The following is a 16,804-nucleotide window of genomic DNA, read 5'->3' on the forward strand; positions in this document are numbered from 1 at the left end:
GTGGCCTTTTGGAATCTAGCGGGAGGTTTTCTGTGAAGTGTGACTGTAGCTTCTGCCAGTATGAGCATCAGCATAAACAAGCAGTGAAGGGAAATTATTGATTGAGACAAAAACTGAATGTTATTTTGAACTGAATGTCATTCACTAAAATGACTTTTCACATTTGGAGGCTGTACCTCTTGGTGAATGCTATACCCTGCTGCTTTTCACCTGCAATGAAGAATTTTCTCACCTTTCTACAGTAGGTGGGTTGCTGACACGATGCATTGACTCTTTTTTTTTTTTATATCACGTTTGTTGCAGAAGCCATTCAGAAGAATTTCAGTTCTTACTGTTGCTGTGCAACATGAACTATTGTATTTTTATATTTTTATGAGGACTTTTATACGTCGCCCATTAATGTGTTAGATTTTCTGTTGTGTTTTCACTTAACAATCATATTGGAAACGTCAGGTGTGCTCAATATTTATCTCATGTTTTCAGTTACTATGAGAATAAGACTTATGTTTACTGCATTCATGCGTATGGAAATGTGTTTATGCCTATGCAAGACTTTTTATACCGAAACTGCCTGAATTATTGTGAAGTGTCAGATAGAAAGGAAATAAGATTGATTGTCACACTTTGCACTCTGACTGTCATTTATCTTACATGGAATAACTGATATTATGAGGTATTTTCACCCAAAATAAAGTTTTTAGCTGTATACGCATTCACATGTTGATGGATAATTAATACAAGTGTATTTTACAATACAGTTTAATCCTCTAGTCGTGGGTGGTGCTATAACATGAGTTTAAAAATGTAGTTTTAACTGCAGCAGTAGCGACACGGCAGATACAACAGCAGATATCTGAGCCTCTATTTAGACGTCATTGATTTGGACCCTGGAAACAGCTGCACGATTGTGAGCCCCACCACACTGAGACCATGTGCAAATCTGAAGACAGATAAAAAACCTTAAATCATACACCGATCAGCCATAACATTAAAACCACCACCTTGTTTCTACACTCACTGTCCATTTTATCAACTCCACTTACCATGTAGAAGCACTTTGTAGTTCTATAATTACTGACTGTAGTCCAGCTGTTTCTGTACATGCTTTGTTAGCCCCCTTTCATGCTGTTCTTCAATGGTCAGGACTCTCCCAGGATCACTACAGGTATTATTTGGGTGGTGAATCATTCTCAGCACTGCAGTGACACTGACATGGTGGTGGTGTGTTAGTGTGTGTTGTGCTGGTTTGAGTGGATCAGACACAGCAATGCAGTTTTTAAACACCTCACTGTCCCTGCTGGAATGAGAATAGTTCACAAACCAAAAACATCCGGCCAACAGCGCCCCGTGGGCAGCGTCCTGTGACCACTGATGAAGGTCTAGAAGATGACCAACTCAAACAGCAGCAATTGATGAGCGATCGACTCTGACTTTACATCTACAAGGTGAACCATTTATGTAGGATTGTCTAATAGAGTGGACACTGAGTGGACACGGTATTTAAAAACTCCAGCAGCGCTGCTGTGTCTGATCCACTCATACCAGCACAACACACACTAACACACCACCACCATGTCAGTGTCACTGCAGTGCTGAGAATCATCCACCACCTAAATAATACCTGCTCTGTGGGGGTCCTGACCATTGAAGAACAGCATGAAAGGGAGCTAACAAAGCATGCAGAGAAACAGATGGTCTACCGTCAGTAATTATAGAACTACAAAGTGCTTCTATATGGTAAGTGGAGCTGATAAAATGAACAGTGAGTGTAGAAACAAGGAGGTGGTTTTAATGTTATGGTTGATCAGTGTATGTTTTATGCCTTTGCAAGTGGTATATGGAGACACAAGTCATTTAACAGGAGTCTTATACATCATATATGCAACTGTAAATGGTAATGAAGGAGGTGGAGTTTAAATTCTTTAGGGGTGTGTCTATAGTGTGATCAGAAGGAGGAATGTAATCAAGCCAGCCTGGAACTGTTTTTAGATGTTTTTCTGCTCAGATATATTTGTAATAGTAAGATTATTATTTTTTACAATTTTTGCTTTATTTAAACTTTAGAGATGTTATGCTAAAGAGTAAGCAAATGACCTCCCCATTCATAAAAGAGATCAAACCAAACACACAGTACATGCCTCACGTGGCCCTCACATGTTTTTTATAAATTAAAAATTCAGCTTCAAAGTTTTACTCACGAGTGCTCGGGTGGCACAGCTGTAAATTACGCTAGCCCACTAACTCTGGGATCCAGGTTTCAAATCCACAGTGGTGCTATTGGGCGGATGGGCATCTACATACAGACATGATTGGCTTGGCCTGTAAAGAGGGGGAACAAGTTTAGCAGGTTCATTGCAGACAACAGATTAGTTCCAAAAAGGTGCCACCTGGTGAACAGATGTTAGTTTTGTGTCAAACACCCATGTGTTATCCATTAAAACATCCGTGTGATGTTTTTAAAGTTACTTTCAGGTTAAACTTCTGTTGTAAAAATGTCATTTATGTCATGAATTATTTGGAAAGAAACTGATTTTTGTTTTTCCTTTCCCCTCATTATGTTTAGTGTGTAATATTACATGAATTTAGTTGAAAATCAGATATTTGCTTTTTACCAAGCAGTTATAACAGATCTTACTCAATGTATTGTGTACATCCAGGAACAAGGAGTGTCAAATAAAGCGATATGTGACACATACTGAATTCATATTTTTATTTAGTACTTTTAAGCTTAAAAACGTGTGTTTGGTATATGAATGCATTTGGGTCACCTTTCTGAATGTGCAATATATGGCTAAAAGTATGTGCATTTTTATAATTTTCTGCTACACCCAATGCTTACAGGTAGAAAATCAGTTCTAAGAAATAAATGTTATGCCTTTAGACTTAACAACAGTTTGGGGAAGGCCCTGTCTTATTCCAGCATGACTGTACCCCTGGGCACAAAGCAAGGAAATGCTTTTTTATGGGTTTGGATGAAGGAAAGCTAGTGGCACAGATCCTTGACCTTAATCATTTAAGTCATTTGAGATAAATTGAGGCTGCCCTCCCTCTTCAAAGCATTTCATAGGGGAAAAACATATATACCTTACAAACTGCTTGCAAAATAGGTGTATAAGTTATATATGGACACATCATTGATAGTTTGCTCCAGCATGGGTTTGGTTGGCACAAGGTGACAAAGCTATAGATTTAATGAATTAAGCAAAAAAAAAAAAAACAGATTTTTAAGGAGTCCAAAACTATTTTTAAAGATGCAGTTAGCTGGCTGCACACCAAAGTGTATTTCTGTATGTGCCAGCCTTACTTATCTGGATTGATTTTAACCTGATAAGAGACGTGGCTATTTTAAAACTGGCTACGAAATGTTGAAATTGGTTATGCCATTATTGTAAAGCAAACAAAAAGTTTTAAGGCCTAAATCTTTAGGCATTTGTGATATTTAAAAAAATAAACACAATAAATGTATCCCCACCGTGTAACAGTTTGTATCTTAGTTTGTTTCTATTTAAAAAAATATATACTGTATATATAATATCAGCCATTGTATGGCACCCCTGGAGCTGAGGGGATTAAGGGTCTTGCTCAAGGACCCAACAGTGGCTGCATGGCAGAGCTGGAACTCAACCTTTCAGTTGATAGCCCAAAGCTCTACACACTAGGCTACCAATGTTTTGGATGTTCCCCTGTTGTCCAGGTTTGTTTTCCTTTTCCACTTTATGAAAAGATGCCATGTGGATCGGCCACTACTCTTAGGTCTGAGTTAGTGACTGGATTTGTGTAGAATGCGCTTTAATAAACTGGCTGTGGGTTCAGAATGTGTTCATACACACGTCTGACACCCTCATGTCTGACACCCTCATGTCTGACACCCAGTGTTACCCCGGACTTACCACTAGTTGTAAAGTTGTAAATAAGAACGTATGAAGTATGCGTGATCTGGTGCAGTGATCGTGTAGGTGTGCGCGCTGCTTGGTGGGCGGTTCTGCAATTTGCGGTTCCAAACAAGGGAGGAGCAGGTTCAAAAAAATGTATTTAATCTCAGACATTGTTTGCTGGATTTATTTTTATGATTGTAATCGCATAAACAGGTCCTAGTTTATTTAAAATCTGCATTTTAGAATTCTGCACGTGTTCTGCTGCACATCAGATAAAGTGTTCTGTGCAACTCTGCTGCTACTATGGATTCCAGAACTTGCTACTGGAACTGCGACCGTGAACTGAACTGCGATTTAATGCTAAAAACAAATGTTCCAGTGCGACGAAAACGGGAGTTTACTCCAGACGAGCAGAAGGACGATCATTACTGGCTGAAGCGCAGTCGCAATAACGAAGCGGCGAGGAGATCTCGGGAGCGCAGGCGCACGGAGGAGCGGCTGCTGGAGGCGCGCACCACACAACTCATCCGCGAAAACCAGAAACTCAAAGCAGCACTAACAGCCTTTAATTATCACGGTATTAATGAAGCTGTGATGAAACATCAAGTCAGAGATCTGTCCGGTAACTCTTATCTTGGATCTTGGGCTGATTTTCCAGCATCTGCATCTGTACCAAGAACATCACCAAAAAGTTTGTCCTGTGCGCTCTCGAGTGGATGTGATTTCAATTCTGTCTATAAATCTGAGATGGAGGGCTTCCCTATTGCTTCATACATGAGACCTGTCCAGGATATTGTTCATCCAAGAGACAGCTATGTCAGTGGACATTTGGGGATCCATGTGCCCATTAATAATCCTGCAGTAAACTCGCACCATAATCCTGCTCCATTTACTCTACGTGAAATGCTGACTGATCAAGAGCATTATTACACTAACAGGAATAGAAAAACTGAATACCAAGGACACCTAGCCGGAGCGGCCTTACATGGGCTCTCTGTGGACAAGTTTGCCTTTTCAAGATCTGGCCTGGAGTTCCACAAAGACTGCTTTTGCAGAGGATGTAAGAAATCATGCTACATCCCACCACATAGATGTACTCAAATCATGTTGGATGAATCATATGCTGAAGAGACTCCCATCATCAAGGCCAAAGAAATGAGCAAAACTGTTACTGAGTCAGGGCGTGTTTCAACATTGCCCCTTTTGCCACACAAACTACGCTACAAAGCTAATAAAAAGCAGCATGGTGAAGATCTCTCCTCATCATAAGATTGCTTATTTTACAAAAATGTGACTGCCTAGTTCTAGACAACAATGGGTTCTTGGTTATGTCTGCCATGCTATAAATCATGTCATGCCACATTTTTCTGTTTTCTGGTTTACCGAAATTATTTGCATTACATTACCTTCTACAGTTACATTTTCACCCACAGTTCTTTATTGTTAAGACAGTCTTTAGTAAAATGGTACAGATTTGCCTACATTTTTGTATTTGCCATTTTTGAATACATAATTTCAGACTCCATAGTTTCCAATGTTTGGTTCTTATTTGTTTCCGTTCCACTTTGTTTCTGTTTTGAGAAGTGATGTTGTTTTTAATGACTCTTCAAATGTAAATATGGATAATTCACATGGAAAATTGGTGCCATAATAGTCAACATGTATGCATTCACACCACAGACTAATCAGGTCTAATTAGAAGTGTTATACCTGGTACCAATAATTAATTTCAGATTTGCATTTTCATTCATTGATTTCTTTATTCATTCATTGTCTGTTTTACCACAAGTTTTCATGGTCAGGGTCGTGGTGGGTCTGATTCATTAAGAGAAAGGCAGAAAACACCCCAGACAGGTTGCCAGTCCATCACAGGGCAGACACACACACACACACACACACACACACACACACACACACACACTAAGGGCAACTTTTGCAACAATTTTTTTTTAAATAATAGCTTCAGGTGACCTGACTGCACCTTGAACTCTGGGAGGAAACCGGGGCACCCGGATGAAACCCACGGGGACACTGGGAGAGCAAGCAAACTTGCATATACTGAGTGGGTAGCGCTATCATATACACATGCCTAACACATAATGTCCTTTTTCATAGCTTTATTAAGGCAATAGTGACAAAAAGTATTGTATATATTGTAGCCTTTTGGTATTGTATTTGCACATGCACAGTGAAAGCATGTTGTAATCAGTTGGCATTTGTCTAACAGTAAATTCAGCTTTTGTCTTATCTGGGTTGGTGTGTCTGCAACTTCTTTAATCATACATCATACCGACAAAAGCAATAAATCATCTTGATCTTTATCCCAAAAATGATTCACTGTCTGGGTATACATGAGTTATTTGGTTAATGACTTTAGTTGTTGTCTCCACATTTATATTGATTATCCCCTAATATTTCTTTATAATCTATATAATCATTAAAACGTACTGATTTTCATTATGGTCTGCATTTTTCTTTACTAACAGCAGGAGGCGCACAGACCAAGCTTGAAACTAAATAAAGCAGGTTGTGATCAGGTTGTGATGTGGTTGTGTCTCTGAAACAGGACGGTAGAGGTAGCCATTGGTGTTTGTTCCGAGACTACATGCAGGTAACCATTAAAATTGTGCATTAATAACAGTTGGACAAAACAGACAAATTTAAACATTGTATTGGAATGTGGAATGTATTTAAAAACTCGCCTGTCTGTCAAATCTATCTTTTTTTTTTTTAAATCAGTATAATACAGCTGTGTACGTGTGCCAACCAATCTGAACATGGAATTAAGTGAAAACAATGTAAAATGCTATTTAAAAGCCACATGAATTACCTATGTGTTGATCATAGTAGCATAATTATAATATTTTCTGACAGGTATGGTGACATAGGTAAACTAAGGATGTACCTATCCCATTTATTCCTTTTTCAACATAATTCCAATATTGGTGGTGTAAATGGTGGTCATTTGATTTAAAATAAAATTAATCAAATGTTTACATATGTTAATGTTTACGTAAGTCAAAATATTTTTTTAAATAAAATAAAAAAATCTGTATGTCAGGGCAGTTGTAGCCTAGTGGTTAAGGTACTGGACTAGTAATCAGAAGGTTGCCGGTTCAAGCCCCACCTCTGCCAGGTTTCCACTGTTGGGCACTTAACCCTCACTTGCTTAGATTGTATACTGTCACAACTGTAATTCGCTTTGGATAAAAGCGTCTGCTAAATGCCGAGAATGTAAATGTCATGACATTATTAAGATCTTATAATTGGAGCACACTTATCTATCCAAAAATGGTAGAAATAAAGTTATTGTGGGTGGGTTGTAATATTATAATTATAATATAATGGGATTTATTTTTACATTGTCATGGAGACTGTCAATCCCTGGCATTTTCTTTACTATTTTCATTATTTTTTGACAAAAAAAACAAACAAACTATGTGGTCCCATAATTTCGTGATAAGTGAAGTTCCAATACATACATGACCATGTGTATGTGGATTTTTTGTGTTGTCAGTCAACATCAAAGTTATTTACAGTGTAAAATGTCAGTGATGTGTCCAATAGAATTTGATCCATCCAAAGGACCAAAGTGCCAACCAGATTGACCCACATTACGATTCAATTCTATAAAACTTTTTGCAGTGTATTTACTTGGTAAAGGGTATGTACTTTAGTGATCCCTGTTTAATCAAGTTTTAACTTTGTTTTGATATAAATAAAAAAGGGTGGCCCAACTAGTAGTGTATGTGTTGCACACCAAAATGGGTCCTGGGTCCCATTCCAACGTCCTGTGTACATAAACAGTGTGTCAATTCTGCCCCTGTACCGAGTGGGTTTTCTCCAGGAGCTCCACTTTCCTTTGACCTCACACTTTGATTACATTCATGACAGAAATGTTAATTACTGGTTACACAAGATCCATCAGTTTACAAGTTTTTAATATCAAACACAATCATGGACAATTTTGTATTTCACATTTACCTCACTTGCATGTCTTTGGACTGTGTGAGGAAACCGGAGCACCCGGAGGAAACCCATACAGACACGGGGAGAACATGCAAACTCTACACAGAAAGAACCCAGACCGGCCCACCTGGGGATCGAACCCAGGTTATTTTGGGTTATTCTGGCTTTGATCCCAAGGCGACAGTGCCACTCTCTGAGCCCCACGTGTAAATGTTTTCTCTCCTGCGCTCGATTTGCGCTTTTTCTAAGAAGCCTGTACAAACGAATGAATGAAAAATAAATATCTGAAGATCAAGTGAGCAAACATTTAAACATGTTTCTCCTTGTGACTTAAAAATAACCCAAGACCAATAACCTCTTAAGTCGAGCAGCCTGGTTTTCCCCCGAATACCTCCGTCTAGTTCTTGGATTTTCGGCTCCATTAGGTCAGTTACACTTTGCATGCAATTCCTATCCCAACATACAGGAGCTCATTCATTTGCATTAGACAGACAGCATTGGTTTAAATTGGAAAATGCCGGATTCCTATTGGCTGAGAGAACTGTCAGTCAGCACACGCTGCCAATACATTTCTGCAGTGACCTACTAACACAGATCCATGAGGCAGCAGTCAGTCAGGAGGGAAGGAGCGCAGGAGAAACAGGGAAGAATTATCTCACTGTTAACGGAATTTATCTGCTCATGAAACGAAGAGTTCATACACGCCGTTTAATACCGAGAAATATAGAACAGAGCTTGGGGAAATAAAAGGTAGGCATGTTTATGTTTTCATTACTTCAATTACGGGCAGCTGACTGAATTATTTGGACAGTTGCTGGTTTGTTTAGTCTGTTACACTGGCTGTTTTTAATGGCTACACTTGTCTATTTCTGAATCTTCAGCTGGTAAAGTAGGAGTATATTTATGTATATGTTGTTTATCTGAATGTAGCGTTTATCCTGTTGCTTAGATTTGCTTCATTTTAACTGATTAACCGACTACATTTTCCCATGTCTATTCAACTGACCGTTCAGACTTGCTCTGTGACCCGTAAGCACATGAATCATAGAGGCTGGGAACTACTAAAACAATTGGAATTGCATTGTGACACAATTCACATTATTTTGAATTAACCTCATTGAAATGTACATTCATAATACATCAGATCAACATTTTACTTGTGTTGCCAAAAGAAGGAAACAAAAAGCCAACCTTCTGTTTATGCAATCTATATTATTTAGGTTGAAATAATGTATACAATTGAATTACATTGTGACACGATTCACATTTTTAAAAATGTATATACGTAATGTAAACACAAAATACATCAGATCTTGCACATTTTACTCGTGTTGCTGAAAAAGGAAACAAAAAGTCAAGGTTTAAATAATATATACAATTAAATTACATAAACAGCTTTTTTTTATGCTGGTGCTGTAGTTCTGTAGCATCTCTAACATTCTTCCCAAGTAAATTACCAGTAAATGTGTCCCAAATGCAGTAATAATGAGATATTTACAGTGAGAAGCTTACAGACAGACCTGGTGCGTAATTTGCTTTGTATGGTGACTGACGCTCACGATTATTCTAATCCATGCTGAATGAAGGGCATCTTGAGGTTGTGAATGAACTGCTATGGAGAGCATACAGCCCTAATTTAGTGTATTTTCTTTATATTTATTGTTCCACTTGGATAAATGCGTAAACACGTTGCGCTGTAGTCTTTACAAACTGTTACATGCTCGTGTCGGTGCAGTATCGGCGCTATTATGGCCGATCAGTGGGACGCATTGTTTTACACTCCTGTTCGGGACTTGTTTATGTCTAATCGCTTTACTTAAACGGATAAGACACAGTGGATGTTTGTCTACGATTAAAAAAAACCTCATGCGCTGTAGAGTCACGCTGATCGTCCTGTAATGTGAGTGGATTACAAAGCCTCCAGCCGAACACCTGAAACAAACACGCATCTGGAGCTGAATTTTTCACCTATTAAAGCGACATAAAAGCTCTTTCGTGGTGCTCGCTGTGATAACTTTAGGGCATTATTGTGCTGTATAAGCAGCATGTTTCAGACGATCCCGGTTTGTTGCGTTTTACTGTAAATTGTTGCAGTTCAGCCACGTGTGATTGTGATAGTGACGATGGCTGCTCGCATTCCTTTGTTCAGCAAGGGCGCACCGGCCCGAACCTGCAGCGTTCACATCTTACTCCTACCTTTAAACTTTCTGGGGGTTTTAAATGATTTTTAGTGAAGCACAGAACCCATTCGGTCTGATCGATACCCCACTGCTGGTATTGACAGTTCAGATCGCCTGATTATTAGTCAAGGCGGCTGCTTGTTCATCACCGACACGTTGAAGGTCAATGCCATCCCCCCCTGCCTAAAAACCAAAACAAACCAGATCCGATTTATTAATCACATCCTCCTGCTTAATCATGCCGATATACGAGTACTGTTGTAAGATTAAGTGAACTGAGTGAGTAAAATGATATAATAGTCTTTATTTAAATCTGTCCTATAGCTGTTTGTGTTACTTTTTTTTGCGTAACCGATCCCCAGCCGATGACGTCATGCCAGTGCTCATGAGGCGCTCCGCCGCGGCGCAGTTGCATAATGTGTTGTAGAAATGATATAACACCTTCCTAAAAAGTTTTGTAACTCCTCGTTATATTTTTAGGCGCCCTGGAACGAAGGGTTCTTTTTTAACTGTACTGGGCGTGCATTTCATCAATTAAAGCTGCTGGTTATTTGGGGTCTCTAAAACCAAGCCACTGCTTCAGATTTCAGTAAATGGGGTGGGTGTATTGTTCACTATCAAAGTGATATATTTTATATTAATTTCTATTTTCAGCATTTAGCAACTGAAGAAAATGTAAAATGTAAATGATATACAATGCTGAGTAAAATGTGTCTTGTTAATATCAGTTTCACATTACAAGCCCAGTAGCCTAGTAGGAAGATTAAGTTCTTTAGAGTAATATGAACCAGTACCATACAACATATTTAAAATGAAATTCATTACATTGTGACAATGAGCACTGGAGCATTAGCAACTCAGTGAAATGTACATAACATTATCAGCTGACAAGGTTGCTGAATGTGATGAGCCAGAGGCAAGAGCAAGACTGCTGCACCCGCCATGATGTCACGCTTCAGAAACACTGAGGAATTCAAATACAAAAGGAACAATGTGCTGCTGTCCAGAGCATGCTGCTACCATTACCCTCTGAACCTGGCACACAAATACCCATTCATAACACTCAAACAAAAATGAACTTTTACAGAATCAAAGTTAGCGTTGGTGCTGCACAGCTCTAAGAATCTGAGTTTGCTCCTCACCTCCAGTTATAGAGATTAGAATGTTCCTATAGTTTTTTAATAGGTTTTCTATAGTTTTTCCTGTTCACCTATCAAACATGCAAACATCTGGGTTAACTACGCTTATTGTGAATTAGTAAGTGGATGTTGCCCTGGAGTTGATGTTCTTGCCTTGTGCCAAGTATATCTGAGTGGTGTTGGACCCACCGCAACCCTGACCAGTATAATGCAGTCAGTGAAGATGAATAATGAGTAAATGTATCTAGTGCGTTAATTTTATATTCTAATAACTTCATTGTCAGAAGAAAATGTGCATGATAGTGCTGCAGATTATGATTGGCACAGCACACCTTCAAGAATCCAGGTTTGATCCTGATCTCTGCATTAGATCTACTTTTGAAACGTGTCACTAGGTGGCTTGACATAAGTGAGTGTGTGATTTCCTGCAGTGGACTGGCACTGAGATAAACTGACAAATGACAGACTAAATATAAATTAATTAATGAATAAATTGGTTTTAGTGAATATTTGGTTGTAATACGATACAGACTGGTTACAGATGAAAGCAAAATAACCAAAATAATGTTTCTTAGTGAAGTGTTGGGTCACTACAAGCAACCAGATTTGCTTCATTGTGATTTGCCAAAGAGGGTGGCATGGTGGTTTGGACGGTAGCACTGTTACTTCACAGCAAGAAGATCCTTGGTTTGATTCCCGACCTGTCTGTGGTGTTTCCTACTTTCGCCCTGTCAAACGTACCCAGGATAAAGTGGTGGTAAAACAAGCAACGAATAAATGACTTGCCAAAAAATCTACACATCTCAAAAACAATACTGGACGGACAGAACTCCCCATGCTTCCGATAGATATTCTCTCATAGTGTTTGATGTGTTGCATCTAACAGTTCCTTCCAAAATCTCCCACTGTGTTCAATTAGGTAAAGATCTGGTGACTGTAAGGGCCAAAGTACATGAGTTACATTATTTTCAGACAGAATAAGTGTTTGTTGTGTTTCTAGGCTTCTTTTATCCATCTGTATAAAAAACAGATTGAAACGATTAAATTATTAGTACGCAACTATCTATTCATTAAATAAAATACTTTCATGGGTGAAATGTTGTAAGGGTCGAGTTTTGTCACACCATAAATATAAGTAGGCTGTTGGAACATCTGAAGCTGATAAACATTACTTGCGGTAAGCCTGTAATTTAGGATGATTTATGATGAATGACTCATGCATATTTTATGGGAAGCTGACATCCCTGCTTGGAAAAACTGAGGTCAGCCATTGTTAGAGTCAGATTTTACTTAACATTTGTATACTTCTGTCATTTCTAACATTGTTCATTATGTGTCTTTTCAACAGGTTCTCATAGATCAAATCTCCTCCAGACTGGCACCCATGACTCGTCTAGTGTGTTTATGATGACTGTGTTTCTGCTTCAAATGAGCGAGATCTTATGAGCTTATGCAACCAGGATCACATCACTGAGCAATATGCAGGCCATTAAGAACGAGCCTCCTTACAACAGAGACGATGCCCTGGTTTTAGCCGTGGCTCTGCAGGGTGCAGACAGGGACTTGACCGGTCAGAACCTCCCCAACATGTCCTTCAAGGCCAAAGCAAACACGTGCCGCAGAAAGCGAGAGTTTATTCCAGACGAAAAGAAGGACAATCTTTACTGGGAGCGGAGGCGCAAGAACAATGAGGCGGCCAAGCGCTCTCGGGAGAAGCGCCGCATCAACGACATGGTCCTGGAGAACAAGCTGATGGCGCTGGGCGAAGAGAACGCCTCGCTTAAAACCGAGCTCTTGTCCCTGAAGTTAAAGTTTGGATTGTTAAGCTCAGCTGCCTATGCTCAGGAGGTGCAAAAGATCTCCACTGCTACTAACTCCCTGTTTGAGGAATTGATGTCGCCTGACGGTGACAAAAGCCCCTACCCCAAAGAGGTGGATTCATCATGTCTGAGCAGCAGCTGCATATCTGTTATCAAGCACTCACCTCACAGCACCTCATCAGATGGATCAGACTCAAGCAGGACTCCCGAGATCTTCAAGCAAGAGGCCAATGAGAGTGCCAGCTTCGCCAGAGAAAGATCCAGTCCATATGAACTTTACAGAAATTACCTGAACAGCCATCCTCACTACAGTTATTCCCAGCCATCCCCTTTCCTACAACTCACCAGATCATCAAGCAACTCCCCCCGTACCTCAGATGGAGACGATGGTATTGTGAGCAAGTCTTCGGATGGGGAAGATGAACAGCAAGTCCCTAGAGGTCTGGCATCCTCCAGTGCAGACCAAAAGAGCGTGATTGTGTCTGCTGTCAAAGTGCCAGATGCCAGCGCTTCAGCTCTGCCCCACAAGCTGCGAATCAAGTCCCGAGCCCGCCAGATCAAAGTGGAGTCTATCGATCCTGATTACGACACCTCAGTGAAGTTGTCTTCCCCAATCGACATGTCTGCGAGAGGATGCTACCAGATAGGTCATGGGACTACACCAGAATACACCCAGTCAGGTCTTAGCCCATTGTCCCCGCAGGCGAACAGAATCCAGGACTGGAGCCAACAGTCTGAGTACTGGCTCAAAAACCAACCAGAGGTTCTACCAGTTGCCTACAAGAACAGACTCTGCCCTGACTCGCCCGGGCCTGTGACTAACAAACTGGTTGACCTTAGAGATGGCTGCTATACCATCTCGGAATCCGAGAACTTGTACTTGAAAAAAGGCATTTCTGACCTGTCGGCAGAAGTGGTCTCACTAAAAAAACTCTTTGCAACACGTCAGGGGTCCGTTATTGAGTCCACCAAAAGCACTACTAAACATGACTTGTTTTTGAAAGGATGTTATTCAAACTGAGGCTTGTTGGGCTACTACATGCAAGTTTTCATGCTGTTGTCTTTAAGATTTGTACATTAATGTATGTTTTTTTATTATTATTTTTGTTTGTTTACAACAAATGTACGTAAGCACTGAAGCACCATTTTGTCTCGTTCACCTTTCCAGGGTGTTTAAAATTGTAATGTGATATGAATTGTCTAAAGATTTTGAATGAACTGCAGCTCTAGACTGACAGTGCCTCCTTTAAACTTTGTTTACTGTGTAATTTCTATGGAGGTTAACACTTTGTACCCTGGGTTCCCTTTGCGGAACAGTAGGTAGCATTTTTTTCATGTTCATAAACTCTTAATAAAATAAATATTGCTTAAGGAACTGCATTGTAATGCTTTATTGTACAAATACTGTACGTATGACTCCAGCCAGAAATATGACAGGTGATTTTCAAACCACATACAGTAACATGTTTTGCATTGTGGGTAATGTCTCAAACTAAATAACTAGTAGAGAAAAGAACAGTTTACTTGATATTTCAAGCATGTTCAAGAAATATGACGATCTTACGATTTAAATAGCTGAAAGTACTATTAATTAAAAAGTCACTATATGTGTTTTACAAGCTGTGTGTAATTAATTTATGCAAAAAAAAATTTGCATCTGGTGTAAACAGGGTTACGAAATGCTCAAATTCAGTCTCAGTGATTTACATCAATTAAACTTGATTTATTACCTAGAAATAATTAAATCTACTTTGTTAGGACATTTTTACATTTGTGGCAAAGTGGCCCTATACTGCATGGATATTTTATTAGGCAAGCCAACCTTTTATAAAACCCAGTAGCTAAATTAGATTTTTTGTTGATTTTCTAGGTAAAAATAAGTTAACACATACTTCTTTAGTGCACAGTATATATTTATTATAATCAATTAAGCATATATATTTTTTGTTTCGGCTGCTCCCATATAAGGGATCATCATAGCATATTTTTCAGGTCAGTGTACCTGATTTAGCAAAGATTTAGCTTTCTGATTTTATCTGGGTTGGGACCTGCACTAAAAATTGCTCTGACAGGGCTGTTTAACTATTTGACTTGATTCAAGAATTTTTCACACTGACAAATCTACATGATTCCAACCTTGCTTAAGTTCCCCCAAATCATTACAGATTTGTCACCAAATTCAATGCGAGGGGGAGCCTCCCACTAACCATTAAATGATCAGGTGGGCCAAGCTTATTTGCCTGTTTCAAACTGTCCTCGCCATGCACTTTACTCCAGCTGCCATTTGCTATTCGTTTTGAAGGTCACTTTGTGGATAATATTTAAATAAATTAGAGATTATCCCTGTGAGTGATTCACGGCCAAAATGTGGCTTTGTTGTCTCCAATGGAAGCAACCTGACACTCACTCCTCATTTCATGTATCAGTAAAGCCAGAACTGAACCTTTCTTTTCCACCCTTTTGACATGGTCAATAGGTATTTTTTAAATACAGTTACTTGTGAAGGATTGCTAGCACTGTATGCAAAAGGGGTAACTCCTAAACTTTTCACTTTTGTTTTGCCCCTGTAGCAATTTAAAAATAAATAAACATTTTTTTAATTTAATGCCTGCAACAATCTTAAAAATGTAGTGATGGGCAAAATAAGATTTTACAGAACATTTATAAAAATGTTTATATAAATATTAAACCATTATTTAATAAGCAGGTTGAATTGTAACATAAGATAATTATGATCGAATCTAAAAAGAGGATCCACTGAAGACTTTGCCAGCACAAATGGGTCAAGGCTCCTCAATTTGTGACCAGCTTCATGGGAGACTTGTTAATCAGTTCAAAAAGAACATTTCTCAATCAAAATTGAGGGCTTTCACCATCTACCATGAATAATATTGTAAATGGAATTCGAAAAGGGAAAGGCTAGAACATTCTGGCGTCAGTGCTCTTATTTCCTGGGTCCATGGTTATTTCAGCAAGACAGCGCACACGCTACAACGGTGTGGCTTAATAGACACAGTGTATGTGCATGACTGGCCTGCCTGCAGTCCAGATGTTTCCTATTGAAAATGTTTGTTGCATAATGAAGAGGAAAATCAGACTATAGTGATCACAGACTTTGAGTAGCTGAAGTCTTGTATCAAGCAAAAATTGGCAAAATTCCACTTTTGCAAGCATCAAATTGACATGCGTTTATATTTACAAAACACAATGCATTTGGTCAGTGCAAATATGGAAAAATGTCAGTTTGTCAGTGAAATAAATTTCACAACAACCCCAGATTATTCTTTTTTTTATTATCTGGACAGAAAATAGACAATTTACAATACAAACATAAATAGTCTTGCTTGAATTACCTGGCCAATCTATGACCTGAATCATGGAAGATTTTAACACTGATACCATTGTACTCTTGGAGAATCAGAAATGGTTTGCAAGGATAAATGGACTGAAATTAAACCACAATATTGCAAAAATTTAAGTATGTCTTAGTGTAATTATGTAGACGCTATGAACAATAACGCTTTTTAACATTTATTTTTATGAATTTAAACAGAAAAAGTTTAGAAAAGAAAAACTTGATTATAACACAGTTGACAAATTGACAGAATCTCAAATGGTGCTTTACTCCATCTGTAGTGCACTATATCAGATATAAATGAATGTCTTTTACACACTACATAGTGCCCTACTGATCCAATAAGGAATGATTTGAAATCGTTCCCGTTTTTTGGCTGAGCAGACTGGGAAACCCACTTTGCCGTAGGAACCCGGGTCACGTGACTAGCGAATGACGTCACTCAGAGTTCAGAGTTGAAAGTCAG

The 16,804-nt window shown here is 39.0% G+C and overlaps 1 protein-coding gene across 1 annotated transcript; it reads left to right on the top strand.

The window, feature by feature from the left end:
* The first annotated feature begins 8,456 nt into the window (after nt 1-8,456).
* On the top strand, nt 8,457-14,358 carry nfil3 (nuclear factor, interleukin 3 regulated). Its single transcript, XM_063013964.1, has 2 exons — nt 8,457-8,594; nt 12,512-14,358. The coding sequence occupies exon 2, from the start codon at nt 12,643-12,645 to the stop codon at nt 14,002-14,004; it is 1,362 nt and encodes a 453-aa protein (XP_062870034.1). The 5' UTR covers nt 8,457-8,594; nt 12,512-12,642; the 3' UTR covers nt 14,005-14,358.
* The last annotated feature ends 2,446 nt before the right edge of the window (nt 14,359-16,804 follow it).

This window comes from Trichomycterus rosablanca, chromosome 18 (genome assembly GCF_030014385.1).
Source record: "Trichomycterus rosablanca isolate fTriRos1 chromosome 18, fTriRos1.hap1, whole genome shotgun sequence".
Lineage (NCBI taxonomy): Eukaryota > Metazoa > Chordata > Actinopteri > Siluriformes > Trichomycteridae > Trichomycterus > Trichomycterus rosablanca.